We start from the raw sequence: 16,878 nt of genomic DNA, 5'->3' as shown, positions 1-16,878 counted from the left end.
TTCCCTTTGACCTGCACTGTCGGAGCTGTACCCTGCAATTACATCTGCAACCCTGTGCATGTGACTAATAAACTCTAATCTAATCATGGTGGCATATAGCCTATCTACAGTAAGCTACATTTAAACGAGAAGACCAATCGAGTTCATTTTGCATAGTGATCTTTGACTTTCTTTGATGATAGAACAAACACTAAGTCGAAGGTCATCAATTAAGTCCAGTGAAGCGGAGCAGTTTACGATCGCTGTGTACAAACCGATCAGGGCTGCGTTCAGTACGTTTTTACGTTCTGGAACGTTCAATTGAACGGAAACGGTGCTGTTCTGAACGACCAGGGTTGGGGAACGAGGAAGGTTGGGGAATACTGTCAGCATGACCACTTCCCTTTAAAACACGGCACTCATTGCTTCCAGCCACACCTCGCCACATCTACTAAACGGTAGTCTATTCAAGAACGTACAAGAACCTTTTGGGGGAACGTGTCGTTCAGAACAAACCGTTGTTCAACGTAGCAAACGTTTAAGAGGACTGAACGCACCTCAACCTCTCCCTGTCTTTTTTCATTTCGTTCTCTCTCGTTGTTTATCTCCGCTCTTGTAGAACGCAGAAGGAGTTGTAGAAGATCAACAAGGACGACTCAGTAGCTCATCAACCAAACATTACGCGTTGATAGTAGCAACAGTGAAGAATGTTGACTAAAGAACGGGGCCTGGTTTATCTCGTCACCGGGGGCTGTGGGTTCCTCGGACAACACCTGTTACAGGTCCTTTTGGAGAAAGAGGATGCGGTAACGGAAATTCGACTTTTTGACAAACACATCGACTCTAGTCTAAATGGCCACAGCACAGGTAAAACAAAAATATATTCTTGAAACATAAATTGTAAATGTCTGGCAGTTCACTGACATGCTCAAACCCTATTTGTAGTTTTCTTGTCTAATAATGTTTTATGCATATTTTATTGGCATAACCAAACACCACACGAGGCTGCTGAGTTGAAAACGGCTCATAAATGTCCAGAATGATTTGCAGCTGTGGGACTAGTGGCGTTTTAAACATGAAAGTTAAGTTACTCTTAACCCTTATTCATGGTGACAATGATTATTGGGCTAAGCTACTCCTAGCAAGATATAGAGGCTCAAGTGGGCAAGACCTCTAATCATGAATGTCCTGGGGTTTATTCACTGAGAAGAGGTGGGGTGTCAACTCCTCAGTGAAACAGTTAGGGTCTTTATCTACCTTAGCACATTGAAATGACTGAAAGTGAGAGAACCTAGACTAGCATCACAGACCTTTACCCACATACATACCCAATCAAATAGATTCTGGATATCAGCTGTATTCCATGGAAACTATTTTCTGACACCCTTTATTTTTGGCTTACACCTTTCTTACTCTTATATTCTCAGGCATAAGAACATGCACATTTTTAATTATCTAACTTTGTACAAACTTTTATTCCATTGTCAGTCTTCACTACAGAAACAGAGCCATATATGGGATAGAGGTGGAGGGTGGGCAGTAGGTAGATGGACTGAGAGGGAGAGATGGGAAAGCTGAAAGTCAGATACATACTAGAGTGTGACAGAGATGAGAGTTAGCGAATGTCACTGAAAGGGAAATGTTAGGATAGTAAACAACACATAAGTGCACTCCGCTGAGGTCACTTCTACATCTGAATTGCTTGCGGTTTGGGGTTTTAGGCTGGGTTTCTGTATAAGCACTTTGTGACATCTGCTGATGTAAAAAGCTCTTTATAAATGTGTTTGATTTGATTTGACTGCATCGGTCTGCATGAACAACGTCATAACATGATGGGGTCATGGACACAGATTGCCCACACCCCTCCTAATTCCATTTCCTATTCTTGAACACTGCAGCTGGCCTATGTAATTTCCCGTAACCTGTGACATGTCACTGTCATAACAGGAATCTCCACCTGCACCCTGTCACCTTGTGTGACTTTTCAGTTTGTGTGGAATATGAATCGGAAAGGCAGGGTGGTATGTGGGGAAGGCTGCGCTCATCACAGACTGACAGGTTTGTTGGACAGAGCCTTCCTCCAAACTCAGTGATAGAAGATCACTCCATAGATGTGTATGACTGATGAGCTAAATATATGGCATTGATTACAAATGAAATCGCCCATATAGGCTTACATTGTTAGTCTTTAACCTCCTATATTGCCGTAGGCTACATCCAGGTAATATTAGAACACCTTGTTTTCTCTTAAATACCAAACATATATATTTCTCCCCTGGTGAGAATGTGCTTTTCAAGTAGAGGAGATGTAAGGGCTGAGGAAAAATGGAAAAAATGATTTACCATTCATTCATTACCATTCATTATGTAAGCCAGTGGTATTCACCTCCTACTATGTCTGGAGTTTGCTGGTTTTCTGCTCTACCTGATTAATAATTGCACCCACCTCTTGACCAAGGTCTAAATCAGTCACTGATTAGAAGGGAACATTGAAAAACCGCAGTGGAGCTGGCTTCGAGGCCCCGACTTGAGTTTGAGGGATGTAGGCTATTCCAAGGCGTGCACAAAGCCTGGTGGCTGGTAGTATTCATATAGCCCAGCCAGGGGGAGGCCTATAGTACACTTTATGTAATCAGAGCTCATAGTCTAGTTCTAATCTCGCTGTAACAGTGAACTGAAAAGACCAAGATGCTGTGATTGAATGAGATTTGCAACTTAACTTTGAGCCTTTGCTTGAAATGTTTCTGAAGTATTTACGTTCTGTAGGTTCTTTTTAGATATGAAGCATACATATTTTTTCACAGAGAAGGGTATGAGTGACTAAACCGATAACCAAAACAAACCAAGAATTTAACTTGGTTATTGGTGTATATGTTGCGTAGCATGTGAACCGCTGCTGCATCTCATGTAGTTACAGTAGCCTAGTAAGAGAGGGGCTTGTAAACTTCAGAGGACAAGGTTGACTGAAGCTTTCACTTCCTGTAATTACTTCAATTACAGTTGCTGTAGTTACTGGGTAATTACAGAACCTAGCTTTGGTTTGGTTCAATGGAAGTCAACAAATAATGTCAGATCCTTAAAAGGTTCTACAGCTGCACCATCGAGAGCATTCTGCCTGGTTGCATCACTGCCCGGTATGGCAACTGCTCGGCCCCCGACCGCAAGACGCTACTGAGGATAGTGCGAACGGCCCAGAACATCACTGGGGCCAAGCTTCCTGCCATCCAGGACATCTATAGCAGGCGGTGTCAGAGGAAGGCCCTAAAATTGTCAGACTCCAGCCACCCCAGTCATAGACTGTTCTCTCTACTACCACATGGCAAGCTGTACCGGAGAGCCAAGTCTAGGTCCAAGAGACTTCTAAACAGTTTCTACCCCCAAGCCATAAAACTCCTGAACATCTAGTCAAATGGCTACTCAGACATTGCAAACCCCCCCCCCCCCCCCCCCCCCCCTCTCCACACCACTGCCACTCTCTGTTGTCATCTATGCATAGTCACTTTAATTAACTCCACCTACATCTACATACTACCTCAACTGACCGGTGCCCCCGCACATTGACTCTGTACCGGCACCCCCCTGTATATATTGTTATATATGTTTTTACTGCTCCTCTTTAATTACTTGTTGCTTTTCTCTTATTCATATTTTTTTTAAACTGCACTGTCGGTTAGGGGCTCGTAAGTAAGCATTTCACTGTAAGGTCTACCTACACCTGTTGTATTCGGCGCATGTGACAAATACAATTTGATTTGATTTGCTACTTAACCAAGCCACTGAGGCAGAGCTAAAAGAGACAGCTGCAGTAGTGTGACTTCAAGGCAAGAGTGTGTTTTTTTATGAGTCGGGACCATTCCTGTGGTTACTTGGACTCCAGCCCCGTCCTGGCTTTATGGTCCTTAGATATATTTCAAGGCCATGATCTAGATAAGCCAAGCCAGGGACAGCAAACTGAGAATAAGGGCAGCTTCTTTTCCATCTTATCATTCCAAGAAGGAAAGACGGAACAAACAGCTCTCAAAAGACACATTTGTGAAGGACGTGATTTTGTTGTGACCCACCTACTGGTGTTCCAATAAACATAAAGACCTTGTATGAGAAGACGTTAATTATGGTGGGGTGATTGGGTCTTTTTATAGCAACATCAGATTACATTTTTTCCAGAAACAGACAGAGTTCCTCAGTGGACCCAGCTTTGGTTAGGTAGCTAGGCAATGTAGGATCTGATTTAGAGGAAACAAATGAACACTCAAGTCAAAGAATCAAAGAATACTTCATATAGCCATGGAAACATGCATAGAAAGACTTGGTTCCTCCTCACACAACATATGTACCTAGACCTTCTAACCACAATATGTCTGATTCTTCTCTTAGGCTATTATTCTGTACATGATGTCCATGTCTTGTTGTCCAATCTCAATCTAGGATCAATTGTATTATTGTGCATTGTAGATCAGTTTATAGATATTTCATTCCGGTGAAAACAGTCTCTTTTACACTATATCTAACATCTTACAACCCCCCCCCCCCCTCCCTCCACTTTTCTCCCTCTCTCCCCCGTCAGAGCGGGTAAAGGTGGTGGTGACGCAGGGGGACATCACAGATTACTCCAGTGTCCTGGAGGTGTCCAAGGGGGCAGACCTGGTCATCCACACGGCCAGCCTGGTGGATGTCTGGCACAGAGTCCCTGAGACAGTCATCCAGGCTGTGAATGTTCAAGGTAAGGGCTCAGACACAGCAATAGCATTCACTGGCTGAGAATACGCACCGATTTTTTACATGTAGAATCTCATAAAAAATGTGGTCAGTCAGACGCCTACAGCGAGCTGAACGGTGGGCAGACGAACACTAGATCCACATTCGGTGCGATGTGTGGAAGCCTTAAGACACAGGAGGATTTACGAAGAAGGGAATGGAAAATATGTTGGGGGAACGGAAAAGAGAAGAGGGAGAAATGGTTGCCTTCGAGATGATTGATGATAGAACGAGACAAACATAGGAGGGGTGGTTGGCTTCTCTTGACTGTAAATTAATTCCACAACAGGAACTGTTATGAAGACCCATGAAAACCCATGAAATAGTATTCCCTAAAGTTATTGTGATTCATGGTATAACCCACGTTTTTCCTGTTTGCCTGTCGCCTCTCCCTTCCTATAGTGCCTGGTGTTTTCCTCTGAACATTCTGACTATAAAACTGCCCCTTGAGTCTGTTAAGGATGACAACTACAGCAATGGTTTTATAGTGAGCAAACATAGACATACACAAATAAGGTCATTATTTATTTATGTAGTGGGTAAATGTGTGTGAGTCTCTGAGAAGGCCTGTTTATAGAAATTGTGTGTGTGCTTGTCATGAGATTGAAATGGCTGTAAAAGACTCATCTCAAAAGGTTTCACATCTCACGATAAGGTTAGTGCCAGCCTGTCAGGTGGTTTTCATGTAACTGAATTACCTACAAACTCAACTTATTGAAGGGAATCAGCTGTTCTCTGTGATCCACTGCAAGTCAACTGGTTTCTATTAAACTAACAACATCAAATTCAAATAGCAAGCCCTTGGAAGCATTATATAAGCCCAATTGAATACTGACACTTTGTTTCCAGTTTGTGGTTATTCTATCTATTCCCCGTCTGGTGGGTGGCCTACTGTGGTGGGTGTGTGTCTCACTGTCCCAGATCTGGGTAGCTGTCCCATATTTCTGCTCGTCGTCTCTTGGAGAATGTGACATTGTCCTCACAGGAATAGTTGTTTGTATTAGTTAGTGTAATTACTGTATATCAGATGTTTCAAATCCTTCTAGGATGTTTGTGTTGAGCTCTGAGAAAACACCTATCATCCGGGGCTAGTTCCTAGAACATCCTCCTCCAGGTACTTGTGTACTCATCGTCTGCCAACATCTCTGACCAGATGTTCTGCACGCACTTCATGTTGACTGCACCACATCCTAGCCCTTTCTTTCTGCAATTAAATCAATGATTACCTCTAGTTATTGGCCTCTAGAATGTTTCTCTTCCTCTCTCCGTCTCTCTAACAGGAACTGTGAATGTGATCAATGCCTGTGTGGAGAATGGTATTCAGTATCTGGTCTACACCAGCAGCATGGAGGTGGTCGGCCCCAATGTGAAAGGAGACCCCTTTATCAGGTAGACTTTTACTTCACAAATATCTGTTTCTCCTTTAGGCTTTTGTTCTTTTTTTCCTCTTTCCACTAAATCACTACCTCTCCTCCATCTGTCTTTTGTCTAGCCCGTATGGTAGAGATTTCCCTTATCTGTATTATATCAGCCATGTGACTATTTTATTTTCTGATTTGTCTATGAACTCGTATGTCTCAATTCTTCCCTAATTCTCCATCGAGAGACATTTACTGTGAGGAGAGATACATAAAGAGGTAGATAGGAGACAGGAATAGAGAGGGACAATAAATATTATTATTATTAGAGAGACATGAGAGAGCATTCCAGTCATAGTGTTGCGTTAAGGTCTAGTAGATGATGGATATGAAGCAGAGCCCACATCAAGGCACGCTTCCTTCATCCCTCCCTCTCTCACACAGACTAAAGCACTAGCCTCTCTGATGTGGCAGACATGTTATGCTCTACACTGAGTATACAAACATTATGAACACCTGCTCTTTCCACGACAGACTGACCAGGTGAAAGCTATGAACCCTTATTGATGTCAAATCCACATAAATCAGTATAGATGAAGGGGAAGGATTTTTAAGCCTTGAGATTGAGACATGGATTGTGTATGTGTGCTATTCAGATGGTGAATGGGCAAGACAAAAGATTGAAGTGCCTTTGAACAGGGTATGGTAGTAGGTGCCAGGCGCACCGGTTTGTGTCAAGAACTGCAACGCTGTTGAGTTTTTCACACTCAACAGTTTCCCGTGTGTATCAAGAATGGTCCACCACCCAAAGGACATCCAGCCAACTGTGGGAAGCATTGGAATCAACATGGGCAGGCATCCATGTGGAATGCTTTCGACACCTTGTAGAGCCCATGCCCCGACAAATTGAGGCTGTTCTGAGGGAGAACGTGGGGGGTGAAACTCAATATTAGGAAGGTGTTCCTAATGTTTGGTAAACTCAGTATGTCATTGTGTGTTATTATAGGTGTGTTTAGGAATGTACTTATCACATATGGTCCCTATAAGAAGATAAGTGGATATGTGACAAAGATGATGACAGTCAGTAGTAGGTATGAGGAACATCACAGGATAGAATTCATCTTTACCATTGAATTGAAGCTGCACATTGCCAGTTCAATATGAACATAGCCAGGCCCATGTACTTTGCAATGCTGTGTGATGATGTCAGGAAAACTGTGTGGCAAAAATAACTACATCATAATAACAGCCCTGTGTTAGGTAATAGGCTCAGGTACACAAAGCCTTAAAGCATTGTCTGGTTTAACCTGTTTTAGGCTGGCAGGTCCTGGGAGCGTTGATGTTTTTGTGTAGCGTCATCGGATCTTTTTCTTAACATTTCAGATGTTAAACTCATTTCTGTCATACCAAGGAATTAGAGTGACAGAGAGAGAGGGATGAGGGAAATCCACACACACACTGTGGATTTGCAGATGTGTTTGCTATTCTCTTCCTTTCACATCAGCACTCACAGTGTCTGGGGAAAATGTCTGTCAGCCTTTACATGCATGACTGACTTTGCTAAAATATTCACAGAAACAACAGGATGAGTCCTGCACAGCCAGCAAGGAGAAACAACACCATGAAACTGCCAATGTCATCTGGCTATTATACTGAATCATTCCACATTCCACATGTGAATGTGATATTCTGTTCAAAGGTCATCAAATAATAACACCCCCCACCGTCTCCCTCTCTCTCTCTCATGCACAGAGGTGATGAAGACACCGTCTACAATGTTTATCATGATATGCCCTACCCCAGGAGCAAGGCCAAGGCAGAGAAACTGGTGCTGGAGGCCAACGGCAATAAGGTACTTGTATTAACACATCACATCTCATACAAAGACGCGGTAATAACACACACAGACCAACTCACACACTTTTATTTGATGGACATTTTGAAAGATCCGGGGGATAGTTGCCTTTAATGGTACCCTCATTAATAGCCTGATTCAGATAGGGAATCCCTTCATGGACCTTATTCAGATACTTATTCTCTCTCTTTGACTGAATTGCTCAAAAAGGTACCGCAGAACACAAATAAACTATAGTAATCCATGAAAAAAATGTTTTGGAGCTTATGTTGCATGTAAGATTTTTTCGCCCAATGGCCATATTTCTGCTGTTACTCTGCGCGAAAAACTAATATTTCTGAATTATGATAAATGGTAGAATTCTTTTCGACTTCACTGTCACTCTGCCAAAAAGCTGTTTAAGTGTTCCCTTGTGCGTTAGTCTACTCCACCCTTCTGTTAACATGTTGAGTTAAAACTGCATATTTGGGATTCCGGGTTTCAAAACTGTTTTCATTTCCCGTCCGCTCCCATCAGTTTCTAATGCTCTGTTACCACATCCTTCCTCTCCTCTCTCTGGCCAGGTGAATGAAGGGGCCTGCTTGTACACATGCTCCCTCCGTCCCACAGGGATCTATGGTGAGCAGCACCAGCTGATGAGGGACTTCTATGAGATGGGTGTGAGGACAGGGGGCTGGATCATTCGAGGCGTCCCAAAGGACACGGAACATGGTCGTGTCTATGCAGGTGAGTCCTGAAACCCGTGCTGATACCTAGCCACACCTACAAGATCTTGAGTCATCCTTTTAGCTGATTTTCTACTGAGCTCTTGGTTATGTACCAAGGTGGCTACTTAACTTGTTCTCCAGCCCTAGTGGATTAGGCTAGTGGTATGCACGTTCTCAGCATAGTTTCCTTTTTTTTCAGGTAACGTGGCTTGGATGCATCTGCTGGCTGCTCGCTCCCTGAGAGAGCACCCCCAACGGGTTGGAGGGGAAGTTTACTTCTGCTATGACGACTCACCCTACAAGAGTTATGAGGATTTCAACATGCAGTTCCTGTCTGGGTTCAACTTCCGCCAGGTCCGTGTGCCGCTATTGGTGCTGTGGTTGGTGGCGTGCCTGAATGACCTGCTCCGCTGGGTGCTGAAGCCTGTGTGCAGCTACACACCATTACTCAATCGCTACACACTCGCTGTGGCCAGCACCTCCTTCACAGTAGGTTCAGACAAGGCCCAGCGCCACTTCCAGTACCGCCCCCTCTATGACTGGGAACAGTGCAAGGCCCGCACACAGAGATGGGTGGACACCTTTCCCTTCGCAGGCCCCAAGGACTCCTGATTTGCTGGTCTGAGGGAACCTTGTCTGGGCTAAACCGATGCACCACACATCATAACATGGGATGGATGGAGGAGTGAGAGGACTTTCTCAGATTTATATTCTCACTATGTTTGCTCCATCATAAGCAGTATTATCATTACACGTATGCATACAAACTCTTGACCCCTGAACTCTTAAACCCTGAACTATGACCTCCTGCACGTGTTCTTCAAAAATGGTTATGTCCTCCTACCTGTCACTACTTGTGGCTAGCCTGTAGCTCCTCAGTCAAAATGATGACAAGGCATGTTCCACACTGAAATGGGTCACTTATCCATCCCATGATCTTCTGATTCACATGAGAACCTTCCCAGCTCTAAATAAGAGATAATACATTGGAGATTCAATATAAAAAGTTTGGTGCTTTATCGGACATTGCCATATTCATCCTCTTAAAAAAGGGGTAGATATGTGATTGTAGTCATAAAAGGGCATAGGTATGTGATCTAGGAAAGCTGCTCATGAATTGTTTTGAGTCTATTTCCAACAATACACAGTGCAATACATTGCTATACATATTTTGCAATACATACATGAAAATGCAATACATTTTCCACAAGACATCATCACTACATAGACTTGATCTGTTTTTGTTGAAGAGCACTAGTGCAGAAAACATGCATCTTAAACATGCATTAATGCACACAGAGAATATTGTCTGATTTTGTTCTATGTGATTTTAGAGTTTTATGAATCAAATCAAATCAAAGTTTATTTGTCACGTGCGCTGAATACAACAGTTGTAGACCTTACAGTGAAATGCTTACTTACAGGCTCTAACCAATAGTGCGGAAAAAAAGGTGTGTGTGTGTGTGTGTGTGTGTGTGTGAAGTAGAGAAATAAAACAACAGTAAAAAGACATTTGAAAATAAGAGTAGCAAGGCTATATACAGACACCGGTTAGTCAGGCTTATTTAGGTAGTATGTACATGTGGGTATGGTTAAAGTGACTATGCATATATGATGAACAGAGTAGCAGTAGCGTAAAAAGAGGGGTTGGCAGGTGGTGGGACACAATGCAGATAGCCCAGTTAGTCAATGTGCGGGAGCACTGGTTGGTCGGGCCAATTGAGGTAGTATGTACATGAATGTATAGTTAAAGTGACTATGCATATAAGATAAACAGAGAGTAGTGGGGGGGGGGGGGGGGGGCACACAATGCAAATAGTTTGGGTAACCATTTGGTTACCTGTTCAGGAGTCTTATGGCTTGGGGGTAAAAACTGTTGAGAAGCCTTTTTGTTCTAGACTTGGCACTCCGGTACCGCTTGCCATGCGGTAGTAGAAAGAACAGTCTATGACTGGGGTGGCTGGGGTCTTTGACAATTTTCAGGGCCTTCCTCTGACACCGCCTGGTGTAGAGGTCCTGGATGGCAGGCTGCTTTGCCCCAGTGATGTACTGGGCCGTACGCGCTACCCTCTGAAGTGCCTTGCGGTCGGAGGCCGAGCAATTGCTGTACCAGGCAGTGATGCAACCGGTCAGGATGCTCTCGATGTTGCAGCTGTAGAACCTTTTGAGGATCTCAGGACCCATGCGAAATCTTTTTAGTTGCCTGAGGGGGAATAGGCTTTGTCGTGCCCTCTTGACGACTGTCTTGGTGTGTTTGGACCATTCTAATTTGTTGTTGATGTGGACACCAAGGAATTTGAAGCTCTCCACCTGCTCCACCACAGCCCCATCGATGAGAATGGGGACGTGCTTGGTCCTCCTTTTCCTGTAGTCCACAATCATCTCCTTAGTCTTGGTTATGTTGAGGGATAGGTTGTTATTCTGGCACCACCCGACCAGGTCTCTGACCTCCTCCTTGTAGGCTGTCTCGTCGTTGTCGGTGATCAGGCCTACCACTGTTGTGTCGTCAGCAAACTTAATGATGGTGTTGGAGTCGTGCCTGGCCATGCAGTCGTGGGTGAACAGGGAGTACAGGAGGTCTCTGAGCACGCACCACTGGGGAGCTCCAGTGTTGAGGATCAGCGTGGCAGATGTGTTACTACCTACCCTCACCACCTGGGGGCGGCCTGTCAGGAAGTCCAGGATCCAGTTGCAGAGGGAGGTGTTTAGTCCCAGGTTCCTTAGCTTAGTGATGAGCTTTGAGGGTACTATGGTGTTGAACGCTGAGCTGTAGTCAATGAATAGCATTCTCACATAGGTGTTCCTTTTGTCCAGGTGGGAAAGGGCAGTGTGGAGTGCAATAGAGATTGCATCATCTGTGGATCTGTTTGGGAGGTATGCAAATTGGAGTGGGTTCCTAGGGTTTCTGGGATAATGGTGTTGATGTGAGCCATTACCAGCCTTTCAAAGCACTTCATGGCTATGGACGTGAGTGCTACGGGTCTGTAGTCATTTAGGCAGGTTGCCTTTGTGTTCTTGGGCACAGGGACTATGGTGCTCTGCTTGAAGCATGTTGGTATTACAGACTCAATCAGGGACATGTTGAAAATGTCAGTGAAGACACCTGCCAGTTGGTCAGCACATGCCCAGAGCACACGTCCTGGTAATCCGTCTGGCCCCGCAGCCTTGTGAATGTTGACCTGTTTAAAGGTCTTACGTCGGCTACGGAGAGCGTGATCACATAGTCTTCCGGAACAGCTGATGCTCTCATGCATGCCTCAGTGTTGCTTGCCTCGAAGCGAGCATAGAAGTGATTTAGCTCGTCTGGTAGGCTCGTGTCACTGGGCAGCTCGCGGCTGTGCTTCCCTTTGTAGTCTGTAATAGTTTGCAAGCCCTGCCACATCCGACGAGCATTGGAGCAGGTGTAGTATGATTCAATCTTAGCCCTGTATTGACACTTTGCCTGTTTGATGGTTCGTTGCAGGGCATAGCGGGATTTCTTGTAAGCTTCCTGGTTAGTCCCGCACCTTGAAAGCGGCAGCTCTACCCTTTAGCTCAGTGCGAATGTTTGCTGTAATCCATGGCTTCTGGTTGGGCTATGTACGTACAGTCACTGTGGGGACGACGTCCTCAATGCACTTATTGATAAAGCCAGTGACTGATGTGGTGTATTCCTCAATGTCATCGGAAGAATCCCGGAACATGTTCCAGTCTGTGATAGCAAAACAGTCCTGTAGTTTAGCATCTGCTTCATTTGACCATTTTCTTTCACCTGCTATACATTAAGGTAATTTTATAATCTGAATGCACTGCCAATTTAAAAACGATAATAAAAAAATCTTTCAAAATAACATTTGCCAGTGCATTCAGATTTTAAACTTCAGACAGAGAAAAGGTTAATTTTATATTTCATGCCTATTGATGAAATTATAATTTAGTGAAGTAGCGTTACTTAAAGAGCAACTGAAGGCAATAAACAACTTCTATTCTATTCTCTGGTAGAAAATGGCCTATGTCTCAAAGCAACTATACATGAATGAAATGTAAGCATTTCATGAGACACCTATTAAAGATGTGTAACATGAAAATATTGTCCCATTTACAATGTGTAATTTATTGACGGTCGCTAACTAGCCCCAGAGATAGGTTATCCAAAGTCACAACAATTTTGACACTGTCCCACACCAGCCGGCAAAGAAGTTGGATAGCTTGCTAGCTAATTTAGGCTTCTTCCAGACACAAGAACTTGTTCGACTGTTTCAAGTTATCTCAAAGGGTGTGTACTGTTTTGGCAGAGTGTAAGTACAAATGCTTCCCACGTCGGAAAACACAACAGACACCCACATCAAAGAGCGCCAAGACCCAAAACTTGTTAAGTTTCATTTCCAAATGAGGAGAATTGAAACCAGGACTTGATCAGGAAGTTCAGCCCTCTTTAAGAAAACAATAGACATACTTGGAACACAAGGAGGTTGGGGGCACCTTAATTGGGGAGGATGGGCTTGTGGTAAGGACTGGAGCGGAATGGTATGTGTTTGATGCCATTCCATTAGCTCCATTCCAGCCATTATTATGAGCCATCCTCCCCTCTGCAGCCTCCTCAGACTTGGAAAGCATACTCTTTCTGTATTGAATATTGTATTGAATATGAATATGTATTTTGTATTTATTTGTTTAATTCCAAATATAAGTATTTTAATTAATTCAAAGTAGATTTTTTTTACAAGGTAAATATGATACTATCAAAGACACAATGCAAGATTTTTTCTGAAAACGGCCTAGGTCCACTATGGTGACCTCGGAAACTGCAAAATAAACTAAATGGAGAAACATATGGAATACATGTTAACAACACATTCATTACACGTCCTTTACATAGTTATTGTCGGTATTAGATAGAACGTTGCGCCCCTGCCTGCCTGTGGGGAAAACAACTTGTGGTTACCTTTTTCAAATGTAATTTTCTTGTTGCCTGCTTGTTTTAATCTATTACAAAACTACATTTAAGAAAAGTACAACGTCTAAAGATTACTTTTCAACATTGCCTGTGATGGGGGTCACCTTGGTGTCATGATAGGGGCTGCACCAAATGATTGATGTATTATAATAATTGATTATGCTTATGTTGTATTAATAGAAGGGGAAGGGCTATAAGACCCTCCCCCACTACATTTATAGGGTCTTGGACCACAGATTAGCTATATGCATTATAAGGTTTAATACTGTTCCACAGTTCTTTTCTAGTCTCTGCCTCTTATACGAAACGGTCTGAGCAGATGTGTGAGCCATTGCAGTTAAAACAGGGTGTCTGTGAGAAAGCGCCTCAAGCCTAAAAGAGATACATAGACATAGACCCCTGCAGGGGAGTAAATAGATAAGAGAGAAGTCAGACATACCACTTTAAGCCACACGTGAATGGAAAATTACTGCTGAGCCCTTAGAGAAGACTGGACTATTGTTTTCTCCTGCAAGTTTGTATAACTGTATATGCATGGGCTTGGTCTCATGAGTAGAAGGTGTTGACGTAGGCAGTTACACCACTAGGGGTTGACTGCAAGTATATTAAAGCAACTTTGACCTTTTTTACTTTGCAGAACTAACTCTGAAACAGAAGTTTCCATTGTCAACTTCTGTCTGCAATTGCATTAATAAAGGTTTGATTGATTTACTTACCAATAAGCCAATGATTGACAAGGAACAAGGAACTTACCCCGACACCTGCTCCCAAGCGTTCTCACTACTTAGAAATACGTAATATTGTAGGGATTCCCTCATGCCCCTTTTCATGACAGTGCTAGCAGCCACCTGAGTGAGACCAACAGCACAAACTAACGGAATATAAACCTACAAGTAATCAGGGGAGTTAAAGACTATACTATACTGAACAAAAATATAAACAAAATATGCAAAAATGTTGCTAAGTAACAGTTCATATAAGGAAATCAGTCAATTGAAATAAATAAATTAGACCCTAATCTATGGATTTCACATGACTGGGAATACAGATATGCATCTGTTGATCAGATATCCTAACAAAAAAGGCAGGGGTGTAGATCAGGAAACCAGTCAGTATCTGGTGTGACCACCATTTGGCTCATGCAGCACGACACATCTCCTTCGCATAGAGTTTATCAGGCTGTTGATTGTGGCCTGTGGAATGTTGTCCCACTCCTCTTCAATGGCTGGTCAAAGTTTCTGGATATTGGCAGGAACTGCAACACGCTATCATGCACGTCGATTCAGAGCATCCCCAACATACTCAATGGGTGACATGTCTGGTGAGTATGCAGGCCATGGAAGAACTGAGACAGTTTCAGCTTCCAGGAATTGTGTACAGACATGGGGCCGTGCATTATCATGCTGAAACATGAGGTGATGGCGGCGGATGAATAGCACAATGGGTCTCAGGATCTCGTCACGGTATCTCTGGGCATTCAAATTGCCATCGATAAAATGCAATCGTGTTCATTGTCCATAGCTTATGCCTGCCCATACCATAACCCCACGCCAACATGGTGCACTCTGTTCACAACCTTGACATCAACAAACCGCTCGCCCACACAACGCCATACACGTGGTCTGCGGTTGTGAGCTAGTTGGACGCGCTGCCAAATTCTCTAAAATGACATTGGAGGCGGCTTATGGTAGAGAAATTAACATTCAATTCTCTGGCAACAGCTCTGGTGGATATTCCTGTAGTCAGCATGCCAATTGCACGCTCCCTCAACTTGAAACATCTGTGGCATTGTGTTATGTAAAAAAACTGCACATTTTAGAGTGGCCTTTATTGTCCCCAGCACAAGGTGCACTTGTGTTATTTTGTAATTTTTATTAGGATCCCCATTAGCTAACGCCGTAACGCTAGCTAATCTTCCTGAGGTCCAACACCAATGAACAAGACTTCACAAACATTCAACAAGTAGACAATACAGACAATTACAATACCTGACAGGAAACACATTTAACATTCAGTTGATGCTTTCTATTTCCTCTCCAGTCATATGGTCTATCGCATGTTCTTTTATTTTTTTCTTGAAGGTGGATTTACTTTTTCCCTGAAAAATATGGATTGTTAAAGAGTTCCATTCAGCTATGGCTCTATATAAAACTGTAGATTTAAGGCGATTTGTCCTTGGCTTGGGTTGACTTAGCTGCCCTAAATTTGCCTGTCTAGTTTGGTGGTTATGCGTGTTGCTAGTATGTACTAACTGGCCTGAAAAATACTTTTTTTTTTTTTTTTTTAAATATAATATTCCTAAAGAAGATCAGAAGACTGGATAGTAATTTGTTTTTAACGTGAAGCCATGAGAGATTCTGACGCATTTTGGATAATATTCATACAGAGAGAGCAATGAGAGCTAATCTGGCAGCCCTGTTTTGAACGATTTGGAGATTTTCTATATATATTTTTTATTTTTTATTTTATTTCACCTTTATTTAACCAGGTAAGCTAGTTGAGAACAAGTTCTCATGTACAACTGCGACCTGGCCAAGATAAAGCAAAGCAGTGCGACACAAGGTAGGCAATAAATAGGCCATAGTAGCAAAATAATTACAATTTAGCTGTCACGTCCTGACCAGTATAAGGGGTTATTGTAGTTTGGTCAGGACGTGGCAGGGGGTATTTGTTTTATGTGGTTCGGGGTTTAATGGGATATGTATTTATGTAAGAGGGGTGTTTGATTTATGTGTTCCAGGGGTTTTGGGTTATGTTCTTTATTTTTGTATTTCTATGTTCTGTCTATGTTGTGTATTTCTTTGTTGGCCTGGTATGGCTCTCAAACAGGAACAGCTGTACATCAGTGTTGCTGATTGAGAATCATACTTAGGTAGCCTGTTCTCACCTGTCCCTTTGTGGGAAGTTGTGGTTGCATAGCTGTGTGTTTTAGCCTGCAATCCTGTTCGTTCGATCGTTTTCTTGTTTTGTTTTGTTTGTGTTCAATAAAAGTCATTATGAGCACTCAACCCGCTGCGCCTTGGTCCACTACGTACGACGACCGTTACATTAGCAGATTAACACTGGAGTGATAAATGAGCAGATGATGATGTGCAAGTAGAGATACTGGTGTGCAAAAGAGCATGGGGATGAGGTAGGTAGATAGGGTGGGCTATTTACAGATGGACTATGTACAGCGCAGCGATCGGTTAGCTGCTCAGATAGCTGATATTTAAAGTTAGTAAGGGAAATATAAGTCTCCAGCTAAAGCAATTTTTGCAATTCGTTCCAGTCATTGGCAGCAGAGAA

General features: G+C 43.1%; 1 protein-coding gene across 2 annotated transcripts; it reads left to right on the top strand.

Annotated features, from left to right (window-relative positions):
* The first annotated feature begins 364 nt into the window (after positions 1-364).
* On the top strand, positions 365-16,598 carry LOC106601564 (hydroxy-delta-5-steroid dehydrogenase, 3 beta- and steroid delta-isomerase). Of its 2 annotated transcripts, XR_014391485.1 has the most exons (7): positions 365-846; positions 4,544-4,699; positions 6,015-6,123; positions 7,845-7,944; positions 8,511-8,673; positions 8,854-12,420; positions 12,504-16,598. XR_014391485.1 is itself a non-coding variant. In XM_014193874.3 (6 exons), exons 1-6 carry the CDS (start codon positions 687-689, stop codon positions 9,264-9,266), a joined length of 1,101 nt encoding a protein of 366 aa, XP_014049349.1. In that variant the 5' UTR covers positions 365-686; the 3' UTR covers positions 9,267-16,598. The 2 variants fall into 2 exon arrangements, 1 of the variants encoding a protein (XP_014049349.1); XM_014193874.3 differs by having other exon boundaries at positions 8,854-16,598.
* Positions 16,599-16,878: the final 280 nt, after the last annotated feature.

The sequence above is a fragment of the Salmo salar genome, chromosome 03 (assembly GCF_965601325.2).
Source record: "Salmo salar chromosome 03, fSalSal1, whole genome shotgun sequence".
NCBI lineage: Eukaryota > Metazoa > Chordata > Actinopteri > Salmoniformes > Salmonidae > Salmo > Salmo salar.
Note: the sequence above shows the minus strand (reverse complement) of the source record. Positions and strands in the feature narration are given on the sequence as shown.

Bases quoted from the DNA above. Each gene is read 5' to 3' on its own strand.
- LOC106601564 (XM_014193874.3), top strand. From the start codon at position 687: ATGTTGACTAAAGAACGGGGCCTGGTTTATCTCGTCACCGGGGGCTGT. The intron at 7,945-8,510 runs GTACTTGTATTA...CTCTCTGGCCAG, and splicing joins TGGAGGCCAACGGCAATAAG to GTGAATGAAGGGGCCTGCTT. The intron at 8,674-8,853 runs GTGAGTCCTGAA...CTTTTTTTTCAG, and splicing joins ACATGGTCGTGTCTATGCAG to GTAACGTGGCTTGGATGCAT.